This window comes from Anolis sagrei, chromosome 5 (assembly GCF_037176765.1).
Source record: "Anolis sagrei isolate rAnoSag1 chromosome 5, rAnoSag1.mat, whole genome shotgun sequence".
Lineage (NCBI taxonomy): Eukaryota > Metazoa > Chordata > Lepidosauria > Squamata > Dactyloidae > Anolis > Anolis sagrei.
In genome coordinates, this window is record NC_090025.1 from 36,281,161 (window position 1) to 36,294,661 (window position 13,501).

At 43.6% G+C, this 13,501-nt stretch overlaps 1 protein-coding gene across 1 annotated transcript in view; it reads right to left on the reverse strand.

The window, feature by feature from the left end:
• The window catches only part of QRFPR (pyroglutamylated RFamide peptide receptor), a 64,553-nt gene extending 60,242 nt beyond the window's left edge, over positions 1-4,311 (reverse strand). Inside the window, exon 1 of the mRNA XM_060778998.2 lies at positions 3,783-4,311. Within this exon, the coding sequence (XP_060634981.2) occupies positions 3,783-4,122 (340 nt within the window). The 5' untranslated portion in view covers positions 4,123-4,311. The remainder of the gene's footprint in view (positions 1-3,782) is intronic.
• Between the last annotated feature and the right edge of the window lie 9,190 nt (positions 4,312-13,501).

The following is a 13,501-nucleotide window of genomic DNA, read 5'->3' on the forward strand; positions in this document are numbered from 1 at the left end:
AAATGAATAAGTACTCTCACAATCCCTAGCAGCTAGTAGGCTGCTACAAAATGTGCGAGTTGACATCCAAAACACCTGGAAGGCCAAAGTTTGCCCATGCCTGGAATAGACACATGCAAATCTTTTCTCTTTTACTTCTTCTCTCCCTTCCTAAATGTATCACTTTAGACTGTGCTAAATGTGGGAGTTAAAGTGCAAAACACCCAGAGGGCCAAAGTTTGCCCGTGCCTAATTTACACTGTAGAATGAATGCAGTTTGACGCCACTTTCAGTCCATTGAATTATGGCAGTTGTAGTTTGGCAAGGCATCCGCTTTTTAGTTAAAGTCAAATCAGATGCAAATTTTGAAGTTTAGCTCTGCTCCACAAGAGTGAACATTTTATAACACTGAGCTATGTCAGTTAAAGTAGAGTCAAACCGCACTGATTCTGCAAGCTGCTGTAGCCCAGGCATGGGCAAACGTCTGCCCTCCAGGTATTTTAGACTTCAACTCACACAATTCCTAAAGTCCAAAACACCTGGAGGGTTGGCTTTGGCCCATGCCTGCTGCAGTCTGAGTGATTAGTGCAGGTATGGGCAAACTCAGGCCTGGGGGCCAGATGTGGCCCCTTGGGCTCTTTTCTCGGGCCCTCCTTTCTCTCACCATCCTATTCTTTCTTCCTTCTCTCTTTCCTTCCTCTTTCCCTCCCTCTCTTCCTTCCTTACCCCCCTCTTTCTCCTTCCATCCCTCCTTCCCTCCCTCTTTCTCCCTCCATCCTTTCTTCCCTTCCATCCTTCCTTCTTTCCTCCCTTCTTCCCCCTCTCTTCCTCCATCCTTCCTTTTCCTCTTTTCTTCCTCCTTCCTCCCCCCTCTCTCTCCTTCCTTCCTTATTTCCTTCCTCCTTCCCCCTCTCTCTCCTTCCTTCATTCTTTCCTTCCTCTTTCATCCCTCCTTCCCTCTCTCCCTTTCTCCTTCCTTCATTCTTTCCTTCTTCTTTCCTCCTTCCCTTCCCTCTCCCTTTCTCCTTCCTTCATTCCTTCCTTCTTTCCTCAGTCCCTCCTTCCCTCTCTCTTTCACCTTCCTTCCTTCCCCCTCCCCCTCTCTCTTTCCTTCCTTCCTTCCCTATTTCCTTCCTCCTTCCCTCTCTCTCTCCTTCCTTCATTCCTTCCTTCCCTCTTTCATCCTTCCTTTATCTCTTTCTCCTTCCTTCATTCTTTCCTTCCTCTTTCCTCCCTTCCTTCCCTCTCCCTTTCTCCTTCCTTCCTTCGTTTCTTCCTTCTTTCCTCAGTCTCTCTTTCCCTCTCTCTTTCACTTTCCTTCCTTCTCTCCCCCTCTCTCTTTCCTTCCTTCCCTATTTCCTTCCTCCTTCCATCTCTCTCTCCTTCCTTCATTCCTTCCTGCCTCTTTCCTCCCTTCCTTCCCTCTCCCTTTCTCCTTCCTTCATTCCTTCTTTCCTCCCTCTCTCTTTCACCTACCTTTCTTTCTTCCCTCCCTCCCCCTCTCTCTTTCCTTCCTTCTTTCCCTATTTCCTTCCTCCTTCCCTCTCTCTCTTTCTCCTTCCTTCCTTCATTCTTTCCTTCCTCTTTCCTCCCTTCCTTCCCTCTCCCCTTCTCCTTCCTCATTCCTTCCTTCTTTCCTCCCTCCCTCTCTTTCACCTCCCTTCCTTCCTTCCCTCTCTCCCCCTCTTTCCTTCCTTCTCTCTTTCCTCCTTCCCTCCCACCCTCCCTTCCTTCAATCCTTATCTCCTTCCCTCCCTTTCTTCTTCTTTCCTACCTCCTTTCTTGATTGTTTCTTATCCAGAGCTCCCTTGTCTTTATTTACTGTTATGATTTTAGAGGTTTTTAATAGTGGTAGCCAGATTTTGTTCATTTTGGACAAAATTTTGAACAAAATCTGGCTACCAGTATTAAAAAAAATACTCTAAAATCATAACAGTAAATAAAGACAGGGGAGCTCCAGACAAGAAACAAACAAATCACCTCTCAAATAAGGATGGCCTCAGGGAGTAAGAAGCCACACCTTGAAAACTGCCAATGAAGGAGCTGGTGGTGGTGATGGCCGACAAGGAGCTCTAGTGTGGACTGGTCCATGAGGTCACGAAGAGTCGGAGGCAACTGAATGAATAAAAAACAATTAAATGCTAATCAAGGTGACCAATTGAAACATTCACATTTGCCTCCAACAGACAAGTGTTCTTTCTGCCACCCTGGACATCCCACAGATATATAAACCCTATTTTCCTAGTTTCCAACAGACTTCACAACCTCTGAGGATGCCTGCCATAGATGCAGGTTATTCATTTATTTATTGTGTCAGGAGGAACCAGACAGTTGTATTACATTTTTAACAAAACAAACAAACAAACAGACAAAACACAAAGTTTGCAAGCTTGGTAGTTAATTAAATGTCCTTTGACCAGTATCTGGCCACTTGGAGTGCCTCTGGTGATGCCGCAAGAAGGTCCTCCATTGTGCATGTAGCAGGGCTCAGGTTGCATCGTGGTCAGTGGTTTGCTCTTCTCCACACCTGCATGTCGTGGATTCCACTTTGGCCCCATTTCTTGAGGTTGACTCTGCATCTCGTGGTGCCAGAGCGCAGTCTGTTCAGCGCCTTCCAAGTCGCCCAGTCTCCTGTGTGCCCAGGGGGGAGTCTCCCATTTGGTATCAGCCATTGATTGAGGTTCTGGGATGGGGCCTGCCACTTTTGAACTCTCGCTTGCTGGGGTGTTCCAGTGAGTGTCTCTGTAGATCTTAGAAAACTATTTCTTGATTTATCCAAACAAGGGATGAGCTGGGATGAGCTGGAAATGTCTCTGCCTTGATCCTTTCACTATTGGCTGCTACTTCCCGGCGGATGTCAGGTGGTGCAATACCGGCTAAACAGTGTAATTTCTCCAGTGATGTAGGGTGCAGACACCCTGTGATAATGCGGCATGTCTCATTAAGAGCCACATCCACTGGGCATGCATAGTCAGCAGCAGAGTAGCATAATGCAAGGGCAGATGTCTTCACTGTGTCTGGTTGTGATCCCCAGGTTGTGCCAGTCAGCTTTCATATGATATTATTTCTAGCACCCACCTTTTGCTTGATATTCAGGCAGTGCTTCTTGTAGGTCAGAGCATGGTCCAGAGTGACTCCCAGGTATTTTGGTGTGCTGCAATGCTCCAGTGGGATTCTTTCTCAGGTGATCCTCAGGGCTTGGGATGCTTGTCTGTTCTTAAGGTGAAAAGCACATGTCTGTGTTTTAGATAGATTAGGGATCAGCTGGTTTTCCCTGTAATAGACAATTAGAGCACCTAGAGCTTTGGAGAGCTTCCGTTCTACCATCTCAAAGCTCCCTGCTTGAGCAGTAATGGCATGATCATCAGTATAGATGAAGCTTTCTGTCCCTTCTGGCAGTGGCTGGTCATTTGTGTAAACGTTGAACATGGATGGATCAAGGACGCTCCCCTGAGGCAGGCCGTTCTTTTGCTTCCGCCCTCTGCTTCTCTGGCTCTGGAACTCAACAAAAAAGCTCCTGTTGTGTAGCACGTAGATGCAGGTGAAACCTCAGGAGAGAAAATAGCCATACAGCCCAGAAAACTTACAGCAACCCAGTCGTTCTGGCCATTAAGGTCTTCGACTACACATTCACTTTCTGCCTCCGAAAGAGAAGAGGAGGAAATGGCAGGGAGGGCACTGGGGGGGGGGGGGGGGGGAGGGTTAGAAAGTTTACCCATGCCTGGCTTAGTGGATAAGGAGACCTTCCCAGGAACTGCCACCCCCCCCCCCCTCCTCCCTGGTCCGTCCCGCCCTGTGCTCACCGCCCATCCAGTTGCTGGAGATGTTCTGGAGCATGGTGAAGGGGACGCAGAAGAAGGCGATGAGGAGGTCGCTGAGCGCCAGGGAGCAGATGAAGATGTTGGTGACGGTGCGCATGGCTTTGCGGCGGGCCACCACGGAGAGCACCAGCCCGTTGCCGAAGAGCGCCAGGGCGAAGATGAGGGCGCAGGTCAGGACGAAGGCCAGCTTGGCGCTCCCCGGCAGCTCCGGGATGTAGACCAGCGGCTGGAGCCCGTAGCGCGCGATGAACTCCTCCCGGGTCACGTTGTGGGCCCGCAGGAGACGCGCAAACTGCGCCGGGGTGATGTTCAGCGCCCGCATCCTAAGGAGGGAGAAGAAGAAGTCCCGGAGGAGGCTTGAGAAGGAAGGAGGAGGAGAAGTTCAGGCGCATCCCCCCGCCAGCATCGCCGCCAAGAGGCAAAGGCAGCCCAAGGCGCGCCGGGCAGAAGGCGTGGAGCCGCTCCAGACTGCGCTCTCGGCTCTCCAAAGCCCATTCAAGAGGAGGAGGAGGAGGAGAAGTCGGCACTTCGCCTCCCCTCATTGGAGAGTGGAGGCTTCTTGTCCCAACGCTCAACCAATCCGCGATGAGAAAGGACCACTTCTCTTTCCTTCTTTCCTTCTTTCCTTCTTTCCTTCTTTCCTTCTTTCCTTCTTTTCTTCTTTTCTTCTTTCCTTCCTTCCTTCCTTCCTTCTTTCCTTCCTTCCTTCCTTCCTTCCTTCTTTCCTTCCTTCCTTCTTTCCTTCCTTCTTTCCTTCCTTCCTTCCTTCCTTCCTTCCTTCCTTCCTTCTTTCCTTCCTTCCTTCCTTCCTTCTTTACTTCCTTCCTTCTTTACTTCCTTCCTTCTTTACTTCCTTCCTTCTTTCCTTCCTTCCTTCTTTTCTTCCTTCCTTCCTTCCTTCCTTCTTCCTTCTTTTCTACCTTTCTTCTTTCCTTCCTTCCTTCTTTCCTTCCTTCCTTCTTTCTTTCCCTCCTTTCCTCCTTTTCTTCCTTCCTTCCTTCCTTCCTTTCTTCTTTCATTCCTTCCTTCCTTCTTTTCTTCCTTTCTTCTTTCCTTCCTTCCTTCTTCTTTCTTTCCCTCCTTTCCTCCTTTCCTTCCTCCTTTCCTCCTTTCCTCCTTTCTTTCTTTCCTTCTTTCCTTCTTTCCTTCTTTCCTTCTTTCCTTCCTTCCTTCCTTCCTTCCTTCCTGTCTTCTTTCCTTGCTTCCTTCTTTCTTTCCCTCCTTTCCTCCTTTCCTTTCCTGTCCTTTCCTCCCTTCCTTCCTTCCTTCCCTTCTTTCTTTCCTTCCTTCCTTCTTTCCTTCCTTCTTTCTTTTGTAATGATCTATTCGCTTAAGCACACTCACACTAGAGAATGAATTCACTTTAAATCTGGTTTCTGCCGCCTGCGAAATTTTGGGGTTTAGTGAGAGTGTTAAAAGCTCCTCTGTAAACTACATCATCACACTAGAGCAGGGTTTCTCAATCTCGGGGTCGGGACCCCTGGAGGGGTCATGGGGGGTGTCAGAGAGGTCACCAAAGACCACCAGAAAACAGAGTGTTTTCTGCTGGTCATGGGGGTTCTGTGTGGGAAGTTTGTTGGTGGGGTTCAGAATGCTCTTTGATTATAGATGAACTATAAATCCCAGCAACTACAACTCCCAAATGTTAAGGTCTATTTTCTCCAAACCCCACCAGTGTTCACATTTGGCCATATTGAGTATTTGTGCCAAGTTTGGTCCAGATCTATCATTGTTGGAGTCCACAGTGCTCTCTGGATGTATATAAACTACAACTCCCAAACTCAAGGTCAATGCCCACCAAACCCTTCCGGTATTTTTTGTTGGTCATGGGAGTTCTGTGTGCCACATTTGGTTCCAAACCATCATTGGTGGAGTTCAGAATGCGTTTAGATTGTAGGTTAACTATAAATCCCAGCAACTACAACTCCCAAATGACCTCCCTCCAGGGATCCCAACCCCCAGGTTGAGAAACGCTGGTCTAAGTGATACATTTGGGAAGGAAAAGAAGAAGAAGAAAGGGAAAGGATTTTACACACGCTAGTATAAAATTAAACTATGTGACAATGTAAACTAAAACACAATAGTGATAGAACAAACCAAAAGACAGAGCTTTATATTGTTCTTGGTGTTGTTACAAGTCCCGGAGGCTCATCTACACTGTAAAATTTATGCAGTTTTAAAACCACTTCAACTGACTTTAGCTGGTCCTGATTATTTCCTGCCTGGAATTCCCCAGTTTTTTAGTATTCCTCTTTGTTTACTCTCCGGATTTTAGAAGGTTTTTTTTAAATACCGGGAGCCAAATTTTATTCATTTTCATGGTTTCATGGTTTCCTCCTTTCTTTTGAAATTGTCCACATTAGCACTGAATGGCCTTGCAACTTCAAAGCCTGGCTGCTTCCTGCCTGGGGGAATACTTTGTTGGGAGGTGTTAGCTGGCCCTGATTGTTTCTTGTCTGGAATTCCCCTTTCTTTAATGTTGTTCATTATTTGCTGTCCTGATTTTAAAGTTGTTTAAATACTACCAGCAAACACCTCCCAACAAAGGATTCCCCTCAGGCAGAAAGCAGCCAGGCTTTGAAGCTGTAAGGCTATTCAGTGCTAACCAAGGCAGCCCCTGGAGTTGCTACCATCATCATCATCATCATCATCATGGTTGATTAGCCATCTGTCATAGCAGAAGTTGGTTGGACTGGATGGCCCCTGAGGTTGCTGCTATTATTATTGTTGCTGTTGTTGTTGTTGTTGTTGTTGTTGTCATTGTCCTCGTTACAGAAGCTGAATGGTCATCTGTCAGGGGTACTCTGTGCTTGTTCTATGTGGTAGAAGGGGGTTGAACTGGGTGGCCCCTAGGGATGATGATGATTATATTTACTACTACTACTACAGAGACTGGGTGGCCATATGTCAGGGGTGCTTTGATTGTGCCTTTCCTGCATGGCAGAAGGGGGTTGGACTGGATGACCTCTAGGGTCTTCCACTGAAATACTGTTAAGGTTATGTCAGTTAAAATTGTTCTGCATTTTAAATACTGTATTATTCTTTCATGATTCTGTGCACTACAAATAAGATATGTGTATTGTGTACAGGAATTCATTGGAGGTTTTTTTTCTTCTTCAAATTATAGTCCAACAGTCTGAGGGAACTGGCTCTCAGCTTTAAAAGTCTTGGGACCCCTGATTTAGAGAAAACGTGAGTCTTAGGGAGGATCCAGACTGGCCTTTTCCTGGGGGCCTGTCTACACTCACCCTGGAAAGCGTGCGCTTTCTGGGATGGGTGTCCAGACGTTCTCATGGGACTGGCCCTCCCCTCCCCCAAAGCCCCCAGACTCCTTTGAAAAGTAATGAAAGCTTACCTGGCATCCATTACAGGCTTCAAACAGCTCTCCCGTCACATAAAATGACACACCAGGAGAGTGAAAGGGGGTGGGGAGTGATTTAGTGAAGATAAAATCTTGAAAGCTTCTTCCAAGATGTATCAAGGGATGATATTAGCATTCATAAGCCTCTTATAATTTCAATTTCATTTTCAATTTCGGTGATAGATCTGTGCTTATAAAATAAAGGGGAAGCTGGTAAAGTAGGTTTGCCTGGAGTTTCCTTTTCTCTCCTTTTTGTTGATTCCTCTACAAAACACAGCTGGAAGCAGATGCTGTTTATCTTTGCTATTGTAGACATGCACACACACCTACAGGATTGCCAAAGCAGGCTTGGCTAGGATTCAGTTGTCTAAGAAGACTTATTTGAAAATGTGCATAAAGAAATATTATTAAGAAAAATATGATAAGGGAATTATTATGCTTGAATATGGACAGGGAAGGAAAAGTTATAATGGAGAAAGTAGCCTGGCAACTCTAAGTACCTCAGTTCATTCTTATTTGAATAGTATAATATGCAATTAGAAAGCATTACTATAATAGCATTCCACGTCTCTGTATATGGAAACAAATGAGGGGAAAGCAAAAAGAAGCACTCGTAAAGCAGATCCACTCATGGTAAGGACAGAACATGCTTTGCCATTTTCATTATTTATACTTTGCCGTTTCATCGAAACTGGCTCTCTTTGTGAGTTCCATGCTTTCCATTCTGACTAAAAAGCCTGAATCACAGGGAGTACCTACAAGTCTCCATTTACACTGACACTGACACTCTATTACACCTCCTTTATGCTGGCCCTGAATCCATAGGATGGGCAGAAGTCCAAGGTAAAGTCAATTAAATACATGTTTTGATCAGCTTGATCAGTTATGTTTTGATCAGCTTGCTGAGACTGCCCTACCATTGCTGTCACCACTATCAAAGTCAACACTCAAATGTTGCAATCAATTGCAACAGCTTTCCATGGAGGTGCCAGAGGCTCTTACTATACATGACAGCCTGGAATATAGAGAAGGGCTTAAAGTGTCACCTTCTCTTCGGAGGGGGTCTTTCAAAATAAGCTCCTTTTTGGCAGTAGTACAAAGGTTCCATACTCTCCAACTGTTCCACTTTGATAGAAACAGTCCCAATTACTACCTATTCTGAGATGCACTTTTTCCTCCATATAAACATCTCAAAAAGTGGGTCACATCTCAGAATTGTGGTTGCCTATATATTTCTTTAATTGTAAGATGTCATCTATTGTAAGATGCATGCTAATTTCAGTACAACCACCACCAACAAAAATACATAAGATATACCTGTGAGTCTAAGATGCACTCCATTTTTAGAGATGTTTATCTAGAGGAGGGGTCTGCAAACAGAGGCCAGCGGGCCGATTTGGTCCGCCAAAGTCATTTACCTGGCCCCTGCACTAAAGTTTAGACTTAGGGTCACCTTAAGTCTGAAATGAAGGTACACGACAACAACAATCCTAATTAACCTGATTATCTCATCAGCCAAAACCAGACTCATACTTCCCATTGAAATACTGATAAATGTATATGTTGGTTAAAATTGTTATTTGTTTTAAATATTGTATTTAAAATGAATAACAATAAACTTACCAGTATTTCGGTGGCAGAGAGTTCCACTGCTGAACAGCTCTCACAGTCAGGAAGTTCTTCCTAATGTTCAGGTGGTATCTCCTTTCCTGTAGTTTGAAGCCATTGTTCTGTGTCTCCAGGCACCAGAAAACAAGCCTGCTACCTCCTCCCTATGACTTCCTCTCACATATTTATACATAGCCATCATGTTTGCTCTTAGCCTTCTCTTCTGCAGGCTAAATATGCCCAGCTCTTTAAACCACTCTTCACAGGGCTTGCTCTCCAGACCAGGGGTCCTCAAACTTTTTAAACAGAGGGCCGGGTCACAGTCGCTCAAACTGTTGGAGGGCCGGATTATAATTTGGAAAAAAAATGAATGAATTCCTATGCACACTGCACAAATATCTTATTTGTAGTAAAAAAAAACCCCACTTAAAACAATACAATAATTAAAATGAACAATTTTAACAAATATAAACTTATCAGTATTTCAGTTGGAAGTGTGGACCTGTTTTTGGCTGACGAGATAGGATTGTTGTTGTTGTTGTTGTTGTTGTTGTTGTTGTTGTTGTGTGCTTTCAAGTTGTTTCACACTTAGGTTGACTCTGAGCAAGGGCTGGGTAAATGACCTTGGAGGGCCATATCTGGCCCTCGGGCCATAATTTGAGGACCCCTGCTCCAGACCTTTGATCATTTTAGCTGCCCTTCTCTGCACACATTCCAGCTTGTCAACATCTCCCTTAAATTGCAGTGCACAGAATTGAACACAGTATTCCTGGTGTGGTCTGACCAAGGCAGAACACAGGGATAACAAAAAGCAAAGTTCTGTACCTTCTCCTGTTTGTGTGTGTTAATAACTACTGTCTTGACCACACTCTGATGTTGTTTGGCTACATGTGTCTCAGTTTTCATCTGTGAAATGTTGCAGAGAATGAAGGGGATGTTAGTGAAGATAACATGTATCTTATAAAAAGATAAAAAGCATCATCTTTTTTCAAAGGTAAGCACAAAAGGACATGCCAGGAGTCAAGATGCCCTACGTTCTTTGTTAACACGTGGGAAGATTTTAGACAGATCTTGTGATACATCTGGCAGGCAAGATCAGAGATATTTTTAAAACTACCACTTAGAACAGGTCTGCTAGCCCAGCTAAACTCCTTGATGAGAGTATAAAAACTATACAGTACTTTATAATAAAGGGACACCATCTTCTATATTAGCTTTTTTCAACCTGGGGGTCGGGACGAGGGAGTTTCAGAGGGGTCACCAAAGACCATCAAAAAACACATATTTCTGATGGTATTACGAACCCCATTTGGTGGAGAAGGCTGAAGATCTCTCCACCTGTCCTTCTCTTCCTTTTGGGAAACAGATGGCTAATCCCTCCACCAAAAGCCCTCCTTCTGCTGTGATTGGCCACCCACTAAGGTAAGGGAAAGGCTGGTTTTGAGACTCCAAGTGGGAAGGGGAGAGCAAGTGTGCTCGGCGCATGGCAGTGTGTTGCACATATGCGAGTGAGGGAGAGAGTGCAAGGCTGGAGGGACGCATCCCTTCAAGTCAGGGGGAAAGCACCCTTTAATTGTAGGTTAACTATAAATCCCAGCAATTACAACTCCCAAATGACAAAATCAATATCCCCAACCGCACCAGTACTCAAATTTTGGCATATCAGGTATTTGTGCCAAATTTGGTCCAGTGAATGAAAATACATCCTGTACATCGGATATTTACATTATGATTCATAACAGTAGGAAAATTACAATTATGAAGTAGCAATGAAAATAATTTTATGGTTTGGAGGTCACCACAACATGAGGAACTATATTAAGGGGTTGATTGAGATAGGGCCTTCTCGGTGGTGGCTCCTCGGCTGTGGAACGCCCTTCCTACGGACATTAGACTAGCACCATCTCTAATGGTATTCCGCAAAAAGGTGAAGACCTGGATGTTTGTGCAGGCGTTTGAGTAATTTAGTGCAATCTGGTAATGGAACATAGGAATGGAACAATGGATGACGAACCTGGACTACGCTTGGATGATGAGAAGATTGGGTACGGTTGTTTTTTGTAATAATTGTGCATTGTAATTGCTTATTGGTAATTTATGGATAATGTGTTAAGTCAATTGTTATATGTTGTATGGAACCACTGCTGTTTCTACTGTTTTTACTGTTTGTGAACCGCCATGAGTCACCTTCGGGCTTGAGATACAGCGGTATATAAGCAAAGTAAATAAATAAATAAATAAATAATTGAGAACCACTGTTCTATATGAAGCCCGAAAGGCTTATTTTTCTCCGGAGGAAGATAAATAGAGCTTTTCTTGTTCAGCATCAAGCAAAACAATATGATTCAGTTGAAGAGAGACCTCTCTCCTACTTAAACACAATTACATGATTGCTTTTTTAATGGGATAAAACATGTACACTGGGCATAATAGCAGCTATTTGAATAGAGAAGAAAGCACAAGGAGGCACTATTCTCAGAGTGAAAGATAATATCCAAGTGCCTAAGAGAAAACATTCATTCAGACAAGTACATTTTCAAATAGTTTATTAATTTTTTGTTCACTTATACTTTACAAATTACAAGTAAACAAAAACATTGCCTTTCATGAATGTTTACAATTGACCTTCAAAGATAAATTCCAACATGGTTCTTCCTCAGCAGTACTTTGAAACAATCGATCTCAATCCTAATCATTTTTACACTGTTGCAAAATAAGGCAAAATTAAGGCTAAAGTTGAATTTTAAAAAAAAGGTTCAGGCTAATTTCCTCTCACTTAGTTTCCAAGCAACTGGGGGCTCTTCCACACAGCCCTATATCCCAGAATATCAAGGCAGAAAATCCCACATTATCTGAGTGTGGATTCAAATCACCCTGTTCAAAGCAGATACTGTGGGATTTTCTGCCTTGATATTCTGGGATATAGGGTTGTGGAAGGGCCTGGGTGCAAGGTACCTGAAAATGGGAGATGGGCGAATGTCCTTGTCTTCCGTAGATGATGACAGGAGTACATGTGTATAGTTGTTTCTAAGTCTTCTGCTGTCAGGCTTCTATTTATATCGTATTTTCCCTAGTTACAGTTGTTTTGTGTTTTTTTCTTATTGTTGGTTGTTCTCTCTTGCTGTGGATTCCAGCATGTGAGATCTTTCCTTTGGATAGCTGGAATATGAGATAACAGCTGGGTCAAGGGAATAAGTTCTTACAGAAAGGATTGATTATTTTTATCTAAAACTCTGCTCAAATGCAAAGTCTGAACTGATGATATTTTCCAGAAGTAATCTGAGGGTTTATATCAAATAGTGGTGACAAGATAATAACTTCTGGAGTTCCTAGTAGGTTACTAACAAATCACCAGAGCTATATGGTATTACTTAAGAATTCTTCACAGATTTATATGTTGCCATGCTGATTTTAAAAAATATGTGCACTATGTATCTGAGCTCAGTTGTAAAAATTCAGGGATAATACAGGAAGGAGGAGAGATAAAGATTGTTTCTCCCACCAATATATGAAAACCATCCAATGCATCTGAATTGGATAGAAGCATAGAATTATAGAATCATAGAGTTGGAAGAGACCTCATGGGCCATTCAGTCCAACCCTCTGCCAAGAAGTAGGAAAATCGCATTCAAAACACCCCTGGCAGATGGCCACCCAGCTTTTGTTTAAAAGCCTCCAAAGAAGGAGCCTCCACCACACTCTGGGGCAGAGAGTTCCACTGCTGAACAGCTCTCACAGTTAGAACGTTCTTCCTCATGTTCAGGTGGAATCCCCTTTCCTGTAATTTGAAGCCATTGTTCCATGTACTAGTCTCCAGGGCAGCAGAAAACAAGCTTGCTCCTTCCTCCCTATGATTTCCCCTCACATATTTATACATGGCCCTCGTCATGGCTTTTTTTTTGCCGCCACATGACATTGTTGGCTCATGTTTAACTTGTTGTCCATGAGGACTCCAAGATCTTTTTCACATGTACTGCTGTCGAGCCAGGCATCGTCCCCCATTCTGTATCTTTGAATATCTTTTTTTTCTCCCTAAGTGGGGTATCTTGCATTTGTCCCTGCTGAACTTCATTTTGTTAGTTTTGGCCCATCTCTCTAATCTGTTCAGATAGTTTTGAATTCTGCTCCTGGAGTATTAGCTATTCCTCCCAATTTGGTGTTGTCTGCAAACTTGATTATCATGCCTTATAACTCTTCATCTAAGCCATTAATAAAGATGTTGAACAGGACCTGGCCCAGGATAAACAAAATAAAGTACTTCCTCACACAGTGTGTAGTCAAACCGTGAAATAAGCTATCTTAAAATACCGTGGAAAACCACCAGTTTGGGCTCAAAGCAAGATTAGAAAAATATGTGTAGAATAAAGCCAGCCTCAGGTTTCAAACACAATTGAGATACATCCCTTCCAGTACCAGAAGGAATATGATTCTGTTTCCAGATACTAAGAAAGGCAAGTTGATTGTGTTGTTTTTAATTCATATTTTGCATTTTTCTTAGAGCAAGAGCTCGAAATCATTTATAATGTGTTTCTGTATTTGTGTCTTCCAGTCACCTGTCAACTTATGGTGACCTCTTGAATTTCATTGGTTTTTCTTAGGCATAGAATAAGAGTTCCTTCCTTTGAAATAAAGCCTAAAAGTACTTCCTGGTGGTCTCCCATTTTAAATCAAAAACGGTGCAGAGAAAGCCATACTAAATAGATAATCATTAAAATATATTCTGACTTTAAAC